The sequence below is a fragment of the Rhamphochromis longiceps genome, linkage group LG10 (assembly GCF_057381845.1).
Source record: "Rhamphochromis longiceps isolate RC_006_pf linkage group LG10, R_longiceps_female_GT1.1, whole genome shotgun sequence".
Taxonomy (NCBI): domain Eukaryota; kingdom Metazoa; phylum Chordata; class Actinopteri; order Cichliformes; family Cichlidae; genus Rhamphochromis; species Rhamphochromis longiceps.
In genome coordinates this window covers 25017849-25040747 of record NC_140566.1, presented here as the reverse complement: position 1 = coordinate 25040747, position 22899 = coordinate 25017849, and the positions used below count along the sequence as shown (strand labels likewise).

The window sequence follows — 22899 nt, the reverse complement described above, 5'->3', positions numbered from 1 at the left end:
GAAAACAATAGTAGATGCAAATTCCACTTTGTAAATGAGTCATTTAGCCTGAAAGGACTGAACAGATTAGGCAGCCAGGACTCAAGACACACTGTACACTACATGCTTGTACTGTGGCTTGTGTCACGTATAGGTATATATATATATATGTATATGAAAAAAGAGAAAACAAGCCTCTCGAGGTTTCACATTACACTACAACATGATGCTGCAGGGTAAGGCTGGTATTCGGAGGCCTGTGGTGCAAAGTATGGGTGAAAAACCTAGTGTTTGGTTTCACTGGTATGGTGGTTAGTTTAAACCAGTAAAAGGGTTTAAACTAAGGGCACAATTTCCCCTTAGCGCTTCAGTATTAACTAAAAGTCAAGTAGAAGTAGAATTTGTTGGTTGCTCTGTCTTTTAGCTCTCTATTTCCCAAATACAGGAAGTTGCGTAGTGTATGCTTGTGAAGGACTGTGTTTCAATCAAAACAATAAAAACCACACATCTGCTAAAAGCTACAGTACGAGAGTTTTTGGCATATTATGGAAACTGTTACAGTAACAAGGCATGAAAGGCTACTTTCGATGTTTGATTTTGCTTACATTTGTACTACTGTGGTTTCCATTACTGCCTGTTATTAGAAAAGAAGAGGAGGAGATCAGAAGGCCATCTGTCGTAATGAGCTTCAGATGCTTAGAATAACCTGACAGGTATAAGCTAGGGCAAAGAAAACTAAAATACTAGCCTTTATTGTTAGACACAAAGCCTAGTGTCGTCACTGGCTGCTAACAATTGAAGGTGACCTACATGAGTGCATTAAAACAAAACAAAAGAAAATCCACAGAGAGTACTGATCGACCCCATTTTACTGTGAAGGACTAGACTAACATGAAAAATATCTACTACTTGTGCCTGAATGTCCAAACATGTCTATGTTACTGAAAGCATTTGGGAATGCAAAACTTAACGCTTTTATGGACCTGTGAATATCTCACCGGCACTTCCTCAGACTGGTGCAGAAGGCTGCAGGGGGGTTTGATGGGACGGGGTCTGGTGGCTAACCAGTACGCCAGCACAGCTGTCAGAGCGCCGATGCCCACAAGCGTGGAGGTCGGCAGGGAGCGGAAGAACTGACCGAGCTCGTCCATCTCCGGTATCCTCAGGCCACTCATCATCTCCTGGGCCTGCATCTTCTCCATCAGGGTGGAACTCAGCTCTGAAGAAGGGACAAGGCAGTCTTTTACTAATGATTTCTTACAACGCCTTTCAAACCATTATTCATTTTTCTTAAACACAACTTGCTAAGGAGGAGGGTAAATCAATATTTTACTCAATGTTTGGTGGGATCGATTCCCCTGGAATCAAAAGTAATTTAAATCTATTTAGCTGAAATTATGATGTATACTTACCTACAAATCCTTGCTGGTCAATACATTAAGTAATAATTAAAGAAAAATAAGTATGAAGAAATAATTATATTGTAAGTAGTAGCGTAATAGTGTGTAACTTCTGGTATTTCACAGGAAAGGTATAATTATACTGTAACTTTAAGTAGTGTTTCACTTCCTGGAAGCATTTGCAGTTAAATATAATTACATGAAATTTTAGGTAAAACACAATGAGATTGCCTGTAATCCTAGAGGAATCATATATTATTATATGAGCCATATAATAAAGTGCTACTGATTGTTTTGTTTATATGACAAATCAGATTTGACAGGTGTATTGCTTTCAGATAATCACATTTTTGGGCACTAATCCTTGTTACTTGCCTGAAAAAGGCAAACAATACACTAACATGACCTCATATTTCTGTCTCAAGTCTCTTTCTTCTGCATCCTCATATTGATGTCCGCAGTTAACGCTGCTTATAGATAAACCGCCACTGACTGCAGTATCTACTTGTTACATATACTAATATGTGCAAGCCTACTCTTTAGTTTTTTTTAAACCAAGGGATGGCACTTATGCTTTTTTTTTTTCATTGCATGTGAGGAAAACCCACATGTGCACTTTCCACACAGAATGTCTGTGCTTCAAGGAAAAAAGGAAGAAGGGTTAAAGCAGACAAAACCACTGTCTGGTAGCTGTTAGTAGTCTGCAGCAATAAGCATAAAAATTAAAGAGGTGTAAAATACTTAATCTTTCACTTCCACAGTCAAGCTGTGAAGCTAAATCTGAATTTTCTTTTAAAAAAATTGGTTTGTTTCTTCTTCTTATTCGTCTTCTCCATGTCTCTATGGTCTTTTTTAGAACATTAAAAGTATACTCTCGGGCTTAATGTGAGGTCAAATGCCAGTTTGTTAACGAATCTCTATATAATATCTATTCAGTTACCTAAAACCAAACAGGAGTATTTATTTTTCAGATTAAATCAAGGTCTTGTGAATCACAGCTTCTCAAACACGCGTGAAACTATACAAATTTTTATTGAGTGCTAGTTCTAGACTTTTTCATATTTCACATAACAGTTCACATTTCATGCCACTGAAAAGAAAGCCTTGCTCAGGATGTGATCATGTAAGCTCTTTAACAACTTCACATGTGAACCAGCTTCCTAAGATGAAGACTGAGACATTTAAAACACAACTAGAAAATTAATCCCTCCCACTAATTTCTCAGACTTGTTTCCAACACTTTATGACAGGTTTTTGTGGCTATACGTGGGCATATTTGACCTCGCTACTCCTTCACCGAAGCGAAATGACCTGAAACACTTAATTTATACTCAAAAGCTGGTGTTTGAGGGGTCTCACCCCCACATTTCTCATTTTTACTGTAAAAGAAGGCCAGGAGAGATTATCTATACTGATGACTAGAAAGGACAGCGGTTAAACCGTAGTGGAATAGTTGCACAGTCATACACACACACACACATATCAAGAAATACATAATTTATCCAAGGGGGCGGCTGGCTGTAGTGCTGAGTGGGGAGGGGGTTTCCTTCCCTCCCCTAGGACATGAGTCAGAGACAGCACCATCTGATCTAATGAACTGTCGGGGCAGTGCTACAATTAACAGCCAATCAGACACTTCCTGTCTCGTCTCACCGTCTGTCTGTCTGTCTCTCACTCTCATGCATGTCTCTCTCCCGACATGCATGCACAGACACAAACACCAACAGACAATGAAGCTGGTAAGTATAAATACATCAGGTCGTGGGAACGCTGACTTCCTCATTCACCTGTCATTTTAGAGCGGAACCACTATTCTGTGCACTAAACTACTAAAGTGAGGCGGAATCACATGAACCCACATGATGCTTTAAAAACTTTCCAAAAATTAGCTGAATTTAGAAGACATAAAACAACTACCATCTTTTTCTATTTATCCAAAATAGTAAAAATACAAAGGGAGAAAAGTAAATAATGGGCTTATTGTATCCCCTGAATAGCCTGACTTGAGAGTGCATTTTAAAAACCTCGTCTACACTGGAGGGTACACAGTCCAGATTATGAAGCAATTAATCTTTTATCTATTTCTGCAAATTTAAACGTAAGAAAAAAAAAAGTGTGAAGCAGCCAAATATCCACTTAGTGTTTGCATAATGCACATTTCCATTGGGTTACTAAATTCCCATCAAAGAGATATCATCTATAGGTGTTGCACCCGATGAGTCACGCTGGCTGCAATCATTTCAAAAGGCTGATGACGGAAAACAAAACTAACAGTCAAAATTTCAAAAGTAACACCTAATACCCGTTGTGAGTCTCCTCAACTGACAGTGTGTAAGTGTAAAATAGTCTTCAGCTGCTTAAAGCTTGATTAGCCTGGAAGATGGAGAAACAGGTGCTGCGTGTGTTAACGTAAAGAAACATGTGCACTGCTTCCTGCACTCATAAGTTTCTCTTACGAAGCTTAAATTCAAAATACACTTCATCCAGGGTCATGCATGCAGCTGTATTGCTACTCAAAGTTTAAATGATATACTTTACTGTCACAAAGTCATCACAAACTCGACCTTTTTAGTCTTGCTATATATGAATACATGCTCACAGATATTATTACAACCCCGTGACCACACTTTCACCCTACAGTATCATTTTTCAGTTGATACAACCGCAAAAACACACCGACACCCTGATGCTAACGGCAGTCAGTTGCTACAGTCATTTGTAAAGCCCCACTGACATATGACAACACGTTAAGATACAGTAAGCTGGTACTCATCACTTCCTCTGCTTTAATTCAGGCCTGTTGCGCAATGTCTTCATCTCTTCTGACACTGCCATCCCATTTTTATTTTTTATTTTTTTGGCTAGAGTCCTCTAAATTGAGTCCAGTTTCTGCTCACACAGAAACTATCACCTGTAAGTGAGAAACCGCAGCATCCCTCTCGTGTCTGAAAACAGTACCGGCCCTGTAATAACGCAGTTGTCCGTAGTTCTCTTTTTTCTGCCGCACTTCTCAGATATTTTCTCTCTTTCTGTTGGCCTTTTTTAAAATCTGAAATGTTCCAGTAATAATGAGGGGGAAATTAAAGCAGCTCAACTACCGGGAAAAGTTTAGCACAATAAGTAAAAGCTGCCACTTCATAATGGCTCTAAATCACACTGCACTGATTGCTCGCATTTGTGTGGATACTAAAGCAGTTAGATTGTCAGAGCTAATTCTATAATTAAATGTCCAGAGCCACTGAGCTGCCTGTTGTGTGCAGCTGGATTCAGTAAGACTGGATCTTAGTGAAGACGGTAAAAGTTGATTGAAAAATCAAGACAGACAGAAGATTTTAAAAGTTAAAAATCATTAGATATGGAGGTAAAATTATAAAACAAATACTTACATGTCAAAAAGAAAGAAGGTTTTTCTTTATGTTTGGGTAAAGATTAACCATTAGGGGAATATATTTTGGGAAATACTCTTATTTATCTTCTTCCTAAGAACTACATGTGCACACTGACACCATTCATATCTGTTAAGCATTACTCTGAGCTTCACTGGGGGGTGGGAAACAGACAGAAAAATGTAACTTATGTCTGCCAGCACCTCTAAATCACAAAGTACAGAGCCAAACATTTCATTATGAAACAGTCTGATTTCTTTCTTCTGTAATTTAAATGAAGGCTGGAAGTTTCAAGCTGGTCCAAATCTGGTTGAAATTTAATGAATGTTAAACAACATCTGGGGGACTGAGATGTGTCTGTTGTGTCTTGTTGACAGATTTTGAAACCAAAGTCCAGAAGACCTCCGTAAACATTTATAGACCGCCAAGGCAGTAATTAGATCAAACTGCGGCTGTATCACGAATGAATTGTTTTGTGTCCTGTGACTAATGTGGCTTGGCTGCAGCGAAGAGTCGCAGTGGATTGGTGGAGTGGCGTTTCCAAAGAGAGGCAGCGGAGGGGGAACAGCATTCGACCTGCTCTAAATATAGACAGACTTCATAACCCACTGACACCACTGTGCAGCTAGCTGGAATAAAGGAGGCAGAAAAGAGAGAGTGGCTGGTTATAAAAGCATCACTGTGCAGATGTCGTCTTCTTCGGTCTCAGCTAACTGCAGGTTTCCCCAACTTTTTAAACAGTATATTTGCATAATGACTGAAACTAGCACCAGTGATGAATAATGGGCTGTGAGTTGAGTTTCTTGATCATTAATATGCAAATTGCCATGACCACTGATAAGCAATCACAGCCTTGTAAGATGGCGAAAGAAATACCCTTAGGCCTACTCTGCGATTCAGAGATGGTCTTTTCCCTTTTCATGTAAAAGCCCTCCTTGATTCCCTGCTCAAACCGGCGTTCCTCCCTGTCCAGGATGTGTACATCCTCATCATTGAAAGAGGGGTCACTGGCCTGTAGGTGTAGCCTGAGACTGAAGTAGTCACTTGGAAGAGCGAAGAAACACTTCTCCCACTACAAAATGCTACGTCCAGATGAACAGAATCAACTTTTTGGGATCAGTGATGCAGAAATACAGACGCACAGATACGCGCCGTCTCAATCTGGAGACAATAAAGAAGACTAGACAGAACTGGGAACACTGAGGGTGGGTGAATATCACTAAAAATATGACTTCATAAATCTAAAATTAACATTCTTTATCAGATTTCATTTTACTCTTCTACACATCAGATCTAAAAAGACTTACGATGAGGAAAAGTCTCGAGTTACAGGCTAGTTGAAGCTTAAAGAGGTGCAGTTCCATGTTAGTCCACTTAAACTAGAAGGCGCTTAAAGATTATCAAGGTTATTTTGTCTGGTGCAGGTTTAAAAATACTGTTAATAGCAAGATGAGTCAAGCAAGGATTTGAAAACAAGGGGGGTAGGCTACATCTGCAAATAATCCACATCTGCTTATCATTTACGGACACCCACTGTTGGCATCTGTTTACTGAGGCCACTCATGCAGACTTTAAGCAAAGCAATGAATGCTTTAGTACACACATGTTATCATGCCACGTCATCTTGTCCTCAAATAGCTCGACAGTTGCAGGTGACTCACAACCTGCCGGATATCTAATTGGCCTCAAGCAAAGATGCAAACATTTAATTGGCCATTGTTATTTCTTGCTTTATTATATGCTGCTCTCTTCTGTATATTCCTGTTTAACTGCCAATGAAAAAAAGTTCCAGTTTTCTCACAATATGAAAGAGACAATAAAAACAAAGTATAGCAGGACATCTTTAAAGCTGAAAACTGTCCTAAAAAAACTTTATTTGTAAGTTTTCATGACAATATCGGATAATTTAAAGTGATACCAGACTACAGAGCAACAGAAAAGGTTTGAGAGGCAGCAAGCGGTCTAACAAGTCCTTATACAACAAACTTGGGCAGCCAGTCATTCAGGAGGCTCCTTCAGTACATGCTGTCTTCTTCAGTTTTTATCCAGATAACAAGCAGCATCCTTCACTCCAGGTGAATTATTGGTACACTTTTCCAAATGGTGGAAGAGAAGCACTCTTCTGACAGCTACGAGGTCCAGAAGCATTTAATCTTAGTAGCAAAATTACATTTTAAAATAATTTTCCATAGTTAAGATCAGGCTGTGCACTTTGGTTTGCATGATACTTTTATATAAAGGGTCAAGTCTTCGCTATAGGATGTCCTGTGGTAACCTCAATGAAACACCACCAAAGCACCTGCTCCCTACACACTTACACACATATAGACACACAAATAAACACATCCCCATACAAGCCATTAAGTTCCTCCCCGCTGCCTCCTACAAAGAGTGTTGCTTCAGCTGTCGTGACAGGAGAACAGCAGGTCAGCAGAGACCCCATCAGCAACAGCAGTGACCTTCAGCATCAGCATATGAACTCAAAGGCCTCTCTGTTTAATTTGTACAATGGCAAACACATTGCACCCTCAAAAACCCAAGGAAGTAAATGCAACTCTGTTGCATTTACAGCTCAGGCTGCTTGACAAGCATTGTCATTTGAATCTTACAGTTAGCAGGTTGCAAAAACCTTCATTCTCCTGAGCCACTGCAAGGGAAGTCTGTGGACAGATGTCTGCAATAAAATAGTGATAAGGGTTTATTGCAACTGAGATGCTGTAAAGCTATGGCTGAGCTTCCAACAGTCGTGGAGATAGCGTAGCTGTTTCTGAGTTTTATAATCGGGTAATACTGTATAACAAAAAGCTGAGCAAAGTGTCCCACTGCTGTAAATGGTTGCAGAGCTTATGATATACATGTGCCTTCTATTTTCTCTGGTTTTCTCAGCATTTTGTTGATGACTTCTTGGGATTTTCCATATGAAACAGATTCAATAACCATCAAGTGACCATATGTCATTTTTAAAACACAGGACTTCAGATCTGTACCAGTGATCGACCCTGCAATCTGACCTAAAGTGAGAAAGTGAGGCAAGCGCCCTAATTCATGAGGTAAAACAGATTGAATAGAGAGTGTGAAAAAATATGCTTGGAGGAAAAAGAAAATGAGTAGACATGAGCAGACATACACTTGGCTGCAAGCCTGACAGATGTGCACAGTCAGAAAACTGAAAGAAGATAACACTGACTGCAACGTATCTGTTACAAAACGTCTAGTGCACATGCTGCGCGTGAACAGCTGGGTTACAAAAATAAACATTGTAATTTTTCATACATATGTACTCACTTGGATATACTGAAGTACACATTTTTAAGCAAAAAAAAAAAAAATGAACGGAACTGCGATTCACTGATTTGAAGATGAATTACATGGAGCAAAGGGGATTCGCAACTGCAGCCTCCCTCGCATAGTTTCTTTAAAGAGTTCCCTTAAATAGAGACGGAAAACAGAAATGCAAAGGAGTTCTGCTGCTTTATTTAACCAGTTAGATTAGTGAAATTGCATGAAACGTTGGCTCCTTATCGTACCACCTCAGCCCCAGAGGTTCCTTCCCTTCCTGTCTCAGGAAGATTTCACTTAGCAAAGATTTTGGTGCAGGGGCACAGCAATCTATGCAGTGATCAGGGGAAGTGAATGGGTCAGTTAGACTTCCTTTGACCTCTGAGGCTTAAAGTGAAGGAAACACAACCCTTCGTCCTTAAGTCCCGCCCCATCGGCCCATCCGAGGGACATCACCAATGATTAGAGTCCAACCTGGTGAGATTACAACCTATTAGCACAGAGACAGATGACCAGCAGTAACCTCACTACAGTATTCTATTTAAAGACATCCTGCTCAGCTTTCTCTTATTCTTCAAATTCACCTCCTTCTCTTTGTAGTGTCACTCGCGTCAGTGCACGGTATCGCTCTTCTTGCTCATGCTTTTCTTTTTTTTTCTTTAAAATAAATAAATAAAAACAATTAATCAGTGCTTAATCATCCCAGAACACCACCTACCCTTGCTTAAAGTCACTCTCTTTTAGCCACTCATTCATATCTCTTTCTGCCCACACCTCATGACTTAAACCACAACTTTTTTCTGTCATGCTCAATAAGGAATACTTGCAGAAATGCTGTAATATCCGGTGCAGAAGAATGATCCTTTCCCCCACTCCTGCATCTCAGTCAAGGAGGGGTAGAGCAGGTATTGCTCATGCAAGAACATTTAAAGATATAAGGTGCAGAATAAATAAGTAATATGGATATACTGAGCAGAAGGGACTGGAATATACAACATATACAGAATATGTTAAAAAAAATGCAGCACTGTAATAAAAAAGAGAAATATCGAGCAAACAAAGCAGGCAGCAGATCTAAAAGCAGATGTGGTCTAGTCAGCGGCACTTACAAAGGTGTCGGGGAAGCCAGGCAGCTGGTGAGGTGTGATGTGTGTCTGTGTAGGTGGGTGTGTGTGCAGGTGATGTGTGTCAAGGGGTACCGGGCGGATATCACATTGCCCGGTGCAAACTAGTGATTACCTTGCCAGTGCCAACAGCCAGATTAAGCTGAGGCAAGCAAGAGGAGGGAAGCGAGAAGCGTTTTGGCCTCGTTTGAGCCTGGCTGGCTTCCGTATCACACCACCCTCGGCTCAACAGACGCTGCACACTCTCACCACACCCACCCACCCCTCCTCCCTGATGCTGTGTGTGTGTGTGTGTGTGTGTGTATGTGTGTCTCTCTTTCTGGCTCTCGCTGCCTAAACATGCAGACTCAACTTCTCCTTCAGTAAGTGGAAATGACACACACACACTGGCCTGGAATAGTGTCAAACAATACACACACGCGTACCCACCTATATGCAAAGAAACCCGTGCGCATTTAAACAAATCACACACACACACATCAACTGATGCTGCTCACAGTTTAATTTGACTATCAAAGTGAGAGAGAAAGCAGACTTTTAGATCTCAAGCTGGAGGGGTAGGATCATTAACAAGTCACTGTGTGTCTGTGTGTGTATATATATGATTTTTAAAAAATAGAGCAACACCCTTTAACTGAAACTTCTTCCAGAAAGATGAAAAACCCCCAAAACAACACTTTTGCAAAAGTGTTAACCACAGTGTACATGCATAGTGTTGTGTTTTTACAGCCTTATTTTACAGTCTGTGAACTCCAGGCAAAGACAACCACCTTCACTCCTTTTTAGAGAGGGTGTTCTCCTTGCACACATACAGTTTTAGAGGAACGAGGAAACATAGGTATATTCTAAAACATGTTCTAAATGGCTGTTAGTTTGTTTAAGAACACTTTCTTACTGACCAGCATGCAGCTGTAGATGCTCACAAATTTTTTTTAAAGTCTTTAATCAGAAAGGGAGTTGATTCGTTTAAGGCTCATGACAGGCAATATCCAGTCAACAAAGATGGAGCATTTTAGAGTATGGTACAGTACTGCACCACTTAAAAAACAAATGTATATGAGAAAGAGGGAGGCAGACAGCTGCACAGCACTTAATACTGAACCATCACCCATCATCCCACAATATGTGGAAGAGTGTGCACAGACTGCTGAAACAGCAAAAATCCATGCTGACATATGGCCCTGAGAACACCCAGACTGCCTAATTTTATTATTACTGTCTTCGGGGATATGTACTTAAGGTGTTGCATTTGTTTAATATATCTTCTATGCACCACTTTAAGGTCATGCTTGTTAGCAAATTTCCATCCACCGCTCCAAATAAAATGACCTTTCCTGGAATTCACCTCACTTCTAGGATTCAGTGAAAGTGGTCAGTAACAAGCAGTTATTATTGCACAGCAGGAATTACTTAACCCTCAAGATTTGTCTTATAAGATTGCCCAGTCATGCAGTTCTTCTTTAATTAGAGGAATTTCATTTCAGCATTTTCACAGTGCAACTTCCTTCATGTTGTCGTTTCTAATTTAAGAGGCAAAAGATTCTCAGTGTGAATAAAAGAAAAAAAAGAGCATGATGATGTACTGGATAGTCATCCAATTACAAGTCAGCAGTCCCCTGGTGTGCACAAGGCTTGTGTTACGTTAAACAGAGGAGCTGCTCTGCTTGGATACTAAAACACCATTGGCTGTTTCTTGGCAAAGGGCGGGGTGAAACCGCCCCTATCTATTTAATTAAATATTAAGGGAGGAAAAAGAATAGGCTTACACCATGTGTAGGGCTGCACTAGCCGTTGATTAAAATGCATTATTTATTCTAAGGAGCAGCAGGGCGTTGGGATGTGGTGACAGGTGAGAGGTGCATTGAGTGCTCCCAGGGGATCTTTATTTTCAAGCGAACAATTCATTTCATCTTAAATTTGGATCACAGACTCCAAGTGATTGCGTACAAAGCACATTCAAACCTGTAACTGCAACATGGAATATTAATGCGCACCAGTCAAAACGCCAGCTGTTACCACATGTTCGTCGCTGCGGTGCGACCTGTTCTTTGGAGGATTAATAACCTCCGCCTATTTGCCATTAAACCTACCGAGCTGGCACATAATCTACCGCCACAATCCTTTAATAACAAACAAACAAACAGCCTTCACTACCTGCAGTTTCTTTCATCATATGAGAATCCCTCAGTTTTTAACATCACAGCTCGAAACTGATGTTTTTTTAAGTACTTTATTTATTTTGATATTATTTATTCGGATGTCAAGCAATGGTGTCTCTGCTCAGCTCCAACACCCCTAAGAATCGGTGCGTAAAACCAGGGTGGGGGTCGTGTTGGTGAAAGCGAGCACGCCGTGCCCGGTAGTTTGCCGGTAGGCCGCAGGATTTCAGCACTGCTCGCTCATGGACAGCTCCGTCCAATCAGCGGCAGCCACTTGAAGCGCGTCATCGATCTTCATCCTTCCTCATCCCCTCATCCTCCATCACGGAAGCATGGCGGACGACATCATGGGCGAAATGATGACTTTTAAAACCGGCTTTCTGCCCATCTGATGTGTTTGATATGAGATTATTGAAAGCGAGGTTGAAGTAGAGGCGCACAGCAGACGCGAGGGTGTGAATGGCCGGCTGTTGGGAGACGTGAGCTAACAGGGGGTGGGGTGGGGGTTTAAATGACGTGTGTCCGGGTTCTACGCACAATGTCATACGACCTTAGCGGCGGTCCAACCTTAAATGTACCCCTTTCATCTCTTCCAGCTTCCAGCCTTGTCTTTAATAGTTGGATTTAAGCACAAAGCACACACTTTTACATTAAAACCCTGATACCCGGAACAGCCGCGCGGACCCAGCCGCATGGCAACCAGTCGTCCATCCCACTCCATACCTGATTAGAGGTAGCTAATGCCCACCTGAATGCATCCCTCGATGATGTTGGCCTGTTAATCTCGGAGTTCTTGACCAGAAATCCGAGCCCTGCGCTTCCTTGGAGCTAGAGCCCGCTAGGGTAAAATGCTAACGCCTGCCCCCGGGCTGACTTAACACACGTGTAGCCTGAGAAAATGAAAAAATGTCACCCGCGTCCTGCGGTGCAGGCAAACCGCCAAATGCAGCAATGGATCGCGACTAAAGCTTCTTGCAGTGTCGTCTGTAAAAACTGAAATATTCAAGCACAGCCTCGGAAAAATAAAAAAGCCGGTAATGAATGAGACACGAATGCGCCTCGGCCCACTGCGCGGCAGGTGCATCCGCTTTTTTTCTTGGCCTCCAGCCCAGCGACGCTAAATCGTTCAAATGAATCAAAATGACAAAGAGGCATTCACGACTCACCTAATATAATCCAGAGAGACCCAGAGACCAAAACGAATGCGAGCATGTCTTTCTCATTGAGTCAGCTGTCCCGGCGCAGGAGCGGTTCAGAACTGCAGCATCGACTGCAGCAAGTCGCCGACAATCTGGGAGATTAAGGAGGCAGAGAGGAGGGGGGGTTGACAATATAACTGAGACAGACCACAGTGGGGGAGCCGGGCAGGGGATGGCGATTTCCAGCAGCGTAAATTTCGCCTGAAAAAACTGAAAATGTTGACTGAGGAAATAAACCCCGACTCCCTATAGAAGCATCCTCGCTCTTAGTGGATTTCCCACCTTCACCCAGTTGGCTGCTGCGCAATGGCAGACTCCCCTGCTGAATATGAGGGGCTTGTAGGTCGTGCGGGAAGATCCGATCGACACCAAGGTTATTGGGGATGAACTATCCGTTCTCGCTGCATGCTCATACGCATTAAGTGGTCAGCTGCTTCTCTCATTTGTCGCAAAATAACTACGCAAGTGTCTAAAGCTGCATCTGCATGATGCATTTCGGTCATTTACATTTTTTAATTTCCCGATTAAATAAATTCAGCTAAAGCTTATATCTTTTTTCTCCCAGTGTTTATTTATTTATTTATTTTATATATTGATTTATTTCTAGGGGGGTATCATTTGGTACATCACGCCATCCCTGCAGCTGAGCACAGCTTTGACACAGAGTAACTTTGCATCAGGATCACGTGGTCCAAATAAGACACTCCCATTGAACTAAAGTAACCTTGAGAAAGGGCTGACAAAGAGATGATCAGACAGAGCGACAGAGAGAGACAGAGAGGGCACTTCTCGTGCTCTTTAAAATAATCGAATTGCTATCTTAAGCATCTTATGTAACTACACCACAGATTATTTTTGGAGGCTCTTACTTTTATTTGACCTTTTCTTTGTGTGTTTAGTTAAAACTGAAACCCTCATAAGTGTCTCTGGTAACATAGTGGCCTAAATGCTATTAATTCATCTTCACACATAACTCCTCAGTGAGCAGGCTGGTCACCACTGGAGTGACCAACAGGCTTATGGTGTTGCCATCATGTGACTGACCTTATTAAATGGGTCACTCCTCTCGACCAGTAATCTGTCACTCCCAGCAATGCCACCTTCTCCTTTTCTCTTCCTCCTGCGAAGAAGACACTGATGAGGCAAAGAGCAGGCGAGCCTTCAGAGGGAAAATTAGCCGGGTCCATTTATTCAAAGTGGATGAATGAACAAGCAGACCCACAAACAGAGGATGAAATCAAATTTAAGACTGTGAATGTCTTTTTAATCTCAGTGTGGTCTGTAAAAACTAATCATGTCACTTGTGGTGTGTCAGCTGCACGACACGAGGAGGACGAATGGAGTTTTTGGTGAGGTCACTGGAATTGAGTTTATTTATTTTGCAATGGGATCAAAGTACACATACGAGGAAAAAATAAGGGAAAAAACAGTTCAGTAGCTAAAAGATATCACTGCAAAATCATCAAAAGTTAGCATATACTATTATGGAATATAATTATATTATACTTACAGAAACATGGGGTGTACAAATATGTAGCCATGAAAATTGTATTTCTATTATTTATTTTCATAAATGTCAAAAGTTTTAATTTGAAATTTGGATAGACAGGAAACGGGAAGTGTAGAAAACAGTGGGAAAAGCATGGCTACACCTTTTAGGCAATTTATGTTAAATGCAAAACAATCCTTCAGATGAGTCCTTCAGAAAGCAAAGGCTGTAAGTTCTATCAGTACCTTGTATGTCCAGAAATTAATAATAGTGTGTTTTGTGACATTTTTAGCCTGTAAGCTAATGATACAAGTGTATGTTTACCCGTTGCTAGCTTGTTGTCCGTTATATTAATACCAGATTGCATATCTATAGGATACTGATTTTGTATTCTACTGTGTTATTGGATAACTATACTTATGTGCAGATAATATGATAGTCTATTAAGAGTTGTTTTATATGTCTTTCTAGTTTCACTCCAGTTCATTGATGTCAATTCATTATGTCATGTCATTAAAGGATCAAACACGCTCTCTTTCCTGGCTCTTGAAAAGGAGTTTGTCTGGCTGTTTATTAATGTTCACGCTCAAGGAGTTCAACACATAGGGAGAACAGTACATGGGGTGATTAGTAAGGAGTCAGAGGGAATAAAAAGCCGATATAGAGAGGGGAAAAGGCTCTCTAAAGGAATAGAAATCTTTATTTTAAGATTTAAAAAATCTTTCAGCCTCTCGTTCCATTATAGGCACATATTTAACTTTACAGCAATAAAGTTAATAACTCCCTTTATTATTCTGCTGCGCTTTTAATCATCTGTTGCTTTATCAATAAGAGCAGAGGTGAACGTGTTTCTGCTGAATGACCAGATGGGATACTTTTATGTCATGTAATCAAGTGGAATTATAGAGTTTATGGATATTATTTCCTTTTATTGATACAACTGAGTCTGATGGGCCTGCATGCATTCATATTATTTAGTATCTTTTATTATCCTTCATCAGTCAGACAATTATTATTATTATTAGTAGCAGTATACAAGTTTACACAAAGCAACCAGCAGAATTGCCCAGATGCAGAATGGGGCAAAGATCATGGATGCTGGGATAGATAAACCAGAAATGATGTAAGTGGAGGGATAAATTAGGGGTGGGGGTGGGGCGGAGATCTTTTATGGCTCCAGAAGAAAACACACCAGAAGAAACCCTTGTTGGCAACCACACAGAGGTAAGATGTTTCTTGTAGTTGGTCACCAGGTTTGCACACATCTCAGGAGAGATTTTGGCCCACTTCTTTTCTTCTTGGCTGTGGCCTGCAGACTTCTGTCAGATTTGCAGGTGTTAACTGGCAAACTCATGTTGAGCAGGGTGACCTTGGAGTCACAGCTGCCTTCAGATCATTAGCATATCCCTGTAGTTTTGGACATCTTTCTCATTGTCATGCTCACCCCATGAAGCAAGACCTTGCATGGATCTCCGGACTGATAGTCATTTTGTATTTCTTCCTTTTCCAAATGATCACAACAAGAAGCTTGGCATCTTGTCATCAAGCTTCTTGTTGAGCCCGTCATTCTGTCTCTCCATTAAAATGAAACTATTATAAAAATTAGACTGTTCTGTTTTTCCTTTTTGGAAATGAGAAAACGTAAAAATTCCACAGGGATTCAGATAATTATTGCCCCCCCATGTGACTCTTCATGAGTTGGCTTTGGAACCATATTTTGATGACACACACATAAATGGATGCATACAATGTAAAAACAATAATAGTCAACTGTAATGGGTAGAAAATGAGGCATAATGCAGGATAAAACATGGCTTATTTCCATAGTGGTACCTTATTGTTTTAGGGTTTTAGGCTTGGGAATGTTACATATTCTTTTTATATTTTAAATAATCTTATCATTCTAACTTTCTCTATGACCGTAATTTTTAGACTATAAAGCGCACTTAAAATCCTTTAATTTTTTTTAATCAAAAATTGACAGTACACCTTATAACCCTGAGCTGCTTATGTATAAATTCTAGTTGTGTTTACTGACGTCAAACCGATTTTATGTGGTACACGGTGCTCAAAAATCTATCAAAAAATGTTTTAGTATGACTTTGGTAAGCTAGGAAAGCGCACCGCTTGATGGATTGTTGGCGCATTAAGGCTACCATAGTCAGGAGCTTCGCAGAGTAATCTGGGTCCAAAACTCCGTCCGCTTCAGGTCCCAAAGTCAAGCGAACACTGTGGCATCACTGAGAGTTAAAAACTGTCTAAATTCTTTCATCTTTAATAAAATGATCAGTTTTGCTGCTTTACCAGGTGTAACTATGAAGTTTAACATCCAGGCATCCATGAAAACAGAATTTATTAAATTTAACAGAGTTAGAAGTTAGCAGGAAGTTAGCTCGCTAGTTTCCACCTAAGTATGATATAGCATGTTCTGACTGAGAGATTTGTGAAAAAATTAAAACGTACAGCTCTGCTATCACTTCCAACATAAATGAAGACAGAAAACTAAACAGCAGTGATGTTTGTAGGGTTACTGAAGTTGGGCTAGCTGGTATATATTAATGTGCTATGTGATCGCTAGCAACACAGCTATGTTAGCATAACAAACACAGTGAAGCTGGAAGATGAACCCTAACCCTTTTCCACTCGATAAAAGTTAACACGAGAGTTCCCGATGGTACAAATGCAATCACATGGCAGGATGCTGTAAACAAACCAAACTTCAGTCAGTAGAGCAACTGAGATAATCCATCCACAATAGGAGGTTAGTCATTAATATACTGCAACAACATGGGAATAGAGCAGCTGTGAGAGAATTTAATATTAATGAATCGATGGTACAGAAGTGGAGGAAGCAAGAAGAATGAGTTGAGTAAAATCAGACTTTTCTGACTGTTTTTTTTCACTTAATGCGCCTTATGCATGAAAACAGACTCGTTCATCGACGGTGTGCCTTATGGTCCGAAAAATACAGTAAGTGTCACTATATTTAAGAACACAGCACATGAGACAAAAAGTCCTTAAATTTGAGAAGCTGATAAGTTAGAAAATGTTTGCACTTTTGCTTAAATAATGAAGGAAATGAGCCTACTTATTCATTTTTTGCTAATGGTGGCAATCAGCTAATGAGGTATTTGGTTGGTCCTTTTACTTTAAGAATGTTTCTTCTTCTTCTTTTATCCTCTTCACAGTAGCTTTAAAAACACTTTTGCCTACTTAAATTTTTAATATTTTAAAATGGAGTATCTATTTTTTGTGCACAACATAACCTAAAATTCTTTACAATTCAGTGGGAAGTAACAGCTTCAACTGGTAGGTTCTTTTCAGATAAATGTTAGCATAACAAAAACCATTATTCACTTCAGTTTTATCTATATAGCACCATTTGCCAAAAAAAGTTGCCTCAAGATGCTTTATAAAGAGGCAAAGACCCTAAAATATTACAGAGATAAATGGCCTGTATTTATATAGCGCTTTACTAGTCCCTAAGGACCCCAAAGCACTTTACATATCCAGTCATCCACCCATTCACACACACACTGGTGATGGCAAGCTACACTGTAGCCACAGCCACCCTGGGGCGCACTGACAGAGGCGAGGCTGCCGAACACTGGCGCCACCGGGCCCTCTGACCACCACCAGTAGGCAACGGGTGAAGTGTCTTGCCCAAGGACACAACGACCGAGACTGTCCAAGCCGGGGCTCGAACTGGCAACCTTCCAATTACAAGGCGAACTCCCAACTCTTGAGCCACAATCGCCCCACAAGAGAACCCCAATATCCAGACGTTCCCCTATGAGCACTCACTTGGTGACAGTGGGAAGGAAAAGCTCCCTTTAAACAGGAGAAAACCTTCAGTTGAACCAGGCTTAGTAAATGGCAATCACCTGTCACAAACGGCTGGATTGAGGGGAATAAGAAGAGAGAGTATGAACTCAACTGTGGGAGCGAGAAGAGAAGATTTAATTACATGCAGTGGTGGCATAAAAACACATGAGCAGTGAAAAGAAATGAGAGGAGAATTGCTCAGTGCTAATGAGCTAACTAATGGATAGTTCAGGGTCACCTGATTCAGCCCCAACCAGAAGCTTTAAAATAAAAGAGTTTTATTCATAAAAGCAGAAAGGGGGGCTGCCTCCCAATTCTGGACTGAATTCTGGAGTTTACAGGGAGTCAATGGTAAAAAGCTAATATGGGAGACAGATGATCTCCCTTTCTGCCAGTACGCTCTGTGATTCATGCTTTGGATTAACTGAAGGCTTTCGAGGGATAATTCAGAAAAGAAATAATGAATGCATGAACTAACTTGTCAGCGCTACTCTAAGGCAGGACATTCTAATTTTGGCAATACCATTCAGAAAGAAATGAAGAAGAATGAAGGAAGTCCTACATATTTGTTTGCACATTGAACAACATATCGTGATCAAAATTGGCTCCAAGGTTCCTCACAGTGCTGCTGGAGGCCAAGGCCATGCCATCCAGAGAAAGCATCTGGCTAGAAAACACGTTTCTATGTTTTTTACGGCTAACCTGAGCTTTATCACAATCAAGAGAACAGAATTATCAGCATTGAATGCTGCACTGGGGTCTAGCGGTACAAGCACAGAGACAAGTACAATGTTAGACACCAAAATAATATTATTACTGTCAATAAAAACCTCTAAATCTTGAGTGAAACTCTTCTAATAAACCATTGCTCTGCAAGTGATTTTAGAAACTAAAGGAAGGTTGGAAACAATGGACAAGGAGGGGCAAGCGGTCTAGGCAGGGTGGCACATACCTCTTCTGTGACGTATATGTGAAAATCACCGAAATGTAAATGAAGCAGGGCTGATTTTAGGATCAGAGCTTTGGGGGTGCTGAGCACCCAGAGAGCTGCCCAGCCAGGCAACATAAACTTTACTCGTCACAATGAGACTTCTTCCCTGTTTCTGTCAGTCCCTGCATCCTTAAATGTCTCCAGTTGTCCTGAGTTCCCTCTGAGTGTCTCCTTAGTGCATTTAAACCTGTCCTCATTGTCTGTTGTCTTCATCTCCGTTATTAGTCATCATAATTTTACCATCTCTGTGCAAGTCTGTAAATTTCTTTATTAAATCATAAGATTCTTAAATTCATCAAGTCTCTCTGTGCCTGGGTCCTCGTCACAAAACATGACATCATTGTTTTGTACATTTTAACACAATTGAATCCCCACATTTGTGAAAGAAAAGCAAAACACTTTTTTAAAGTCTGTAACAAAACCATCAAATCAGATAAAGGTTATTTAAATGCTGCAAATGAAGAATGGATTGGATTAAAAAAATACATATCCTAACCTTAATTACTGGGGGAAAATGATGCTCATAGTAAATGAGAAGTAAACTGAGTGTATTTTTTGGACAGAGGTTCACTTTTAATGTGTATGTATAATACAGTACAGATATATAAAAATACACTCCAACTTTGCCTATGGTACAATGTATACAATGTATGAAAAGATCTTTACTGCAGATACTACTATGGCTCTGCAGATTTTTTTCTTTTATTTTAACCTATGTCGCCTCACCTTGAAGTTGGCAAATCTGTCTATCACTTTTGGTGGTCAACTCTCTGAAGCAGTTTAACAGTTTCTGTTGTGCCTGTCACTATTCCCTGTCTGTTTTCTTACCTGGTTCTTCCTGACCTTGTACTTTCTCCTCACATTCCCCTCTTTCCTCCTCTCTCCCTCTTTGGACTGACAATCACAATAGATGGTATTCAATTAGATGAAAAAATTACATTGATATGAAAAAAAAATATTATTAAGATCACTAATAAAAAAAGTCCTTTCTCAGTGTACTTTCAACCAAAAGGCAAATAACCAAACCACATGTACATCTAATAAAAGATATAAATATTGAAACACTGATCCAACATTATCCTTTATTGACGGATCATTTGTTCTTACATTTGTACCTGAATGTGGCTCCTGGGCTTAATATCGGCACATGCACATATGACAAAATGACCAGCTTCTCTCATTCCATTTCAAACAGGACAGTGGCAACAACAGCAGGCTACGGACAATTATAAGTTTTAGATTTTAAATAGGCTGTATAAATTTCAATGGGAGCAACAGGGCGGTCAAATGTTGCTGATTTTACTACAGAGCAGGACGGATTGTAGGGTAGCAAATATCATCAGAAAACACATTTTCAGAGGCGAGCTGGAACAAACCATTTTTCTTTTTTTTGGGGGGGGGGGGGGGGGGGGGTATCTATACTTTTGTTGTTAAAATGTTACGTCTCAACCAAGTACTGTATGCTTTTTACATTTTCAGTAGTGTGTCACACAAACAGCAAATATTGTCAGAAAAGTAAGAAATCTTTGGGGGTGCTTTGATTCATTTTGATTTTAGCCCATTACCAAAAATGGGCTAAAATCGCCCCTGAAATGAAGTAAACAAAATATCCACAAAAACACTTTAAAACTGTTTATTGTATCTCTTCAAAGAAAACAAAGGCTATAAGAGCCTTTTGGACAAACCAGCAATTAATTTTTATCAGTATTATTTACCAGTAAGAGTTTGGAGGGGGGGCTCTCTACAGCAGGGGGGTAGTTGCCCCCCCTTGGCCCCCTATAGATCCGCCCCTGGTTGGAAATCAGTCTGGAGTTGGCTATGATAGTTGAATTAAGTAAAGAATTTTAAAGCAATGGTTTATTTACAGCCACTTTAAAAACCTGTGGTACATAACCTATACAGAAGATTATCACATAGAATACACTGCAAAAAAAAAAAAAAAAAAAGAAGTCTAGTGGGGCTCCCCTGTCATGTTTCTGAAAATGATCAAGTTCAGATAAAAGCAGCTCAACATGAGAGTTGCCTCCCAACACAATTTCTAAAAATGTTTAGTTCATGTAACTGTTGGAGGCCCTGAAAGGCAAAACGTTTGACTATTTCACAAAAAGGGAAGGAGTAAAGTCTGAACAATGAATCCAGTGTGTCGCTAAAGACAGCTTTTCTTTCTTCCTGTCATATGACTCACGGCCCTCAAATTTTGAAACATTTTAGGATGACTTGATATCAAAAATAGGAATTCCTAGGAATTTACAGAATATACAACATTTGAAGCAGTAATATTGGGGACACCTTTGAAAGTACACTGTATTGGCAACAGAGCAAAGGCTCCGAGTACTGCTTGCATCACTTCTTAGTCATTGATTTATTTTTATACTTAAACTATAATTTGAAATTCCAAATCAACTGTTGAATGCCTACAAAGTCTGATGTAACATGTTTCTTTCAAGCAGTACAGCGACTGGCCTGATGGGGGTGCTAAACTCTATAAAGCTCCACTGTGTGAAACAGATTCAGGAGGCCTGTTTGGGTGAAACTTGAGTAGTTGACCTGAGGGCTGAGTTTTAGGCTGATCTTGGAAAGCCAACATGCTTCCTCATGTCTGCTGGTATAGAAACTCATCCTCCCTTACCAAATAGTGGCAAGATATCTTTATATTATTTTTCTCCCCCACTTTAATTGCCTTCTATTATATACCTATAATACTTTAATTTGCAGGTGCTAAGTAAAGTATACAGGTGTTATCCCACTAAAAAGAACTGCGATCTGCATGTCCTTTGGAAGGTGACAATTGGGAGTAGTTGACATGAAGATTACTCATGTGAGAAAAGAAGCAGAAGAAAACAATCACCTGAGACAGAACAGTCTTCACAGTTAAGTCTTTTGACTGCAGTCAAAAGACAAGCAAACTGGATTTGCCGGTGAAACAAACACAATTATAAAAGCTGAAGAAAAACTTGCACCTTCAGTTTAACGTTTTGGCTAAAGTTGAAGGAAGGCTTTGAATCGCTCCAGTGTAGGTAAGCTGTCAAAAGGTGAGTCTAAGGCGAGATTGGTGACTAGAGCCTTAAATTACATTTTCTTGCTGCATGTAGGTGACCTTAATGTCCAGACTAGCTCGGGGTAAGCACAGAGTGCAATAGATTTTAGAGGAATTTGGTCAGTTGGGAGTGAAATCACATTGGATGCAGTTTGAAACAGACAGTCAAGTGTTTTAATCAGTCACTGGTGTTCGCTGAAAGCCTGTTTCAGAATTAAGGTGAGGTATAGGGGCTAGGTTGATGAACCAGGTAACTGTCATGTTGTAGTTATGTATTTTCAGGTATAATGGATTTTAAATAAGAACACACACACACACACACACACACACACACACACATATATATATGCGGGTTAGAAAAATTGGTTCACATCAATTGCATAATAACGCTGCACAATTTTAAAGATCCTTAAAAACTTAACATTATTTTTTTTTTAAATTTGTTTTTAAAGTGATTCTCTTAACTAAACTATGATGATGCTGGTGCTGGTTTTGTTTCATGCCAGCTGCAGTGAATTCCTATAATTCACCTGTTTCTTTGCACACTGGCACACAGGCTGCCTGCCAAAAAAGAAAGAAGAAGAATCGGTGGGAAAAACGGGATGACTTTCCCTTTTCCAATCCAGATCTCTGTATTCGTTTGGGAAATCCCACAGACCCCCGCTACCGGTGAAAACTCCGCGGGAAAAACTCCCTGCAATTCCCTCGCGGGTACGCGCAGGCGAGCGTCACGTAAAGCATGCGCGAGCACGCGAACTCGCCACACCACACGGGAAGCCCCTAAATGGACAGATACATTATCTGAGACAAAGCTTCATGTGTGGGGTTTCCCAATTTTCCTCCAAGTGAACTCACCCCGTTACATAAAAAGACCTGCGGGTGCAGTTACGCTATTTTTAAGCACCGAAATTCAGGATACAGGTTACTAATGGTCATATTTCTATTCACTCTGCCAAATTTCCCTCCAAGTGAACTCACACGATTATAACTACAATGACCTTCAGCGTGTATTTGATGCAATCAAGCTAAGA

The 22899-nt window shown here is 40.4% G+C and overlaps 1 protein-coding gene across 1 annotated transcript in view; it reads right to left on the bottom strand.

The window, feature by feature from the left end:
* The window catches only part of acsl6 (acyl-CoA synthetase long chain family member 6), a 38065-nt gene extending 25209 nt beyond the window's left edge, over positions 1–12856 (bottom strand). The window contains exons 1-2 of the mRNA XM_085421089.1: positions 12494–12856; positions 978–1198 (exon numbers count right to left, since the gene is read on the bottom strand). Coding sequence (XP_085277215.1) covers positions 978–1198; positions 12494–12539 — 267 coding nt within the window. The 5' untranslated portion in view covers positions 12540–12856. The remainder of the gene's footprint in view (positions 1–977; positions 1199–12493) is intronic.
* Between the last annotated feature and the right edge of the window lie 10043 nt (positions 12857–22899).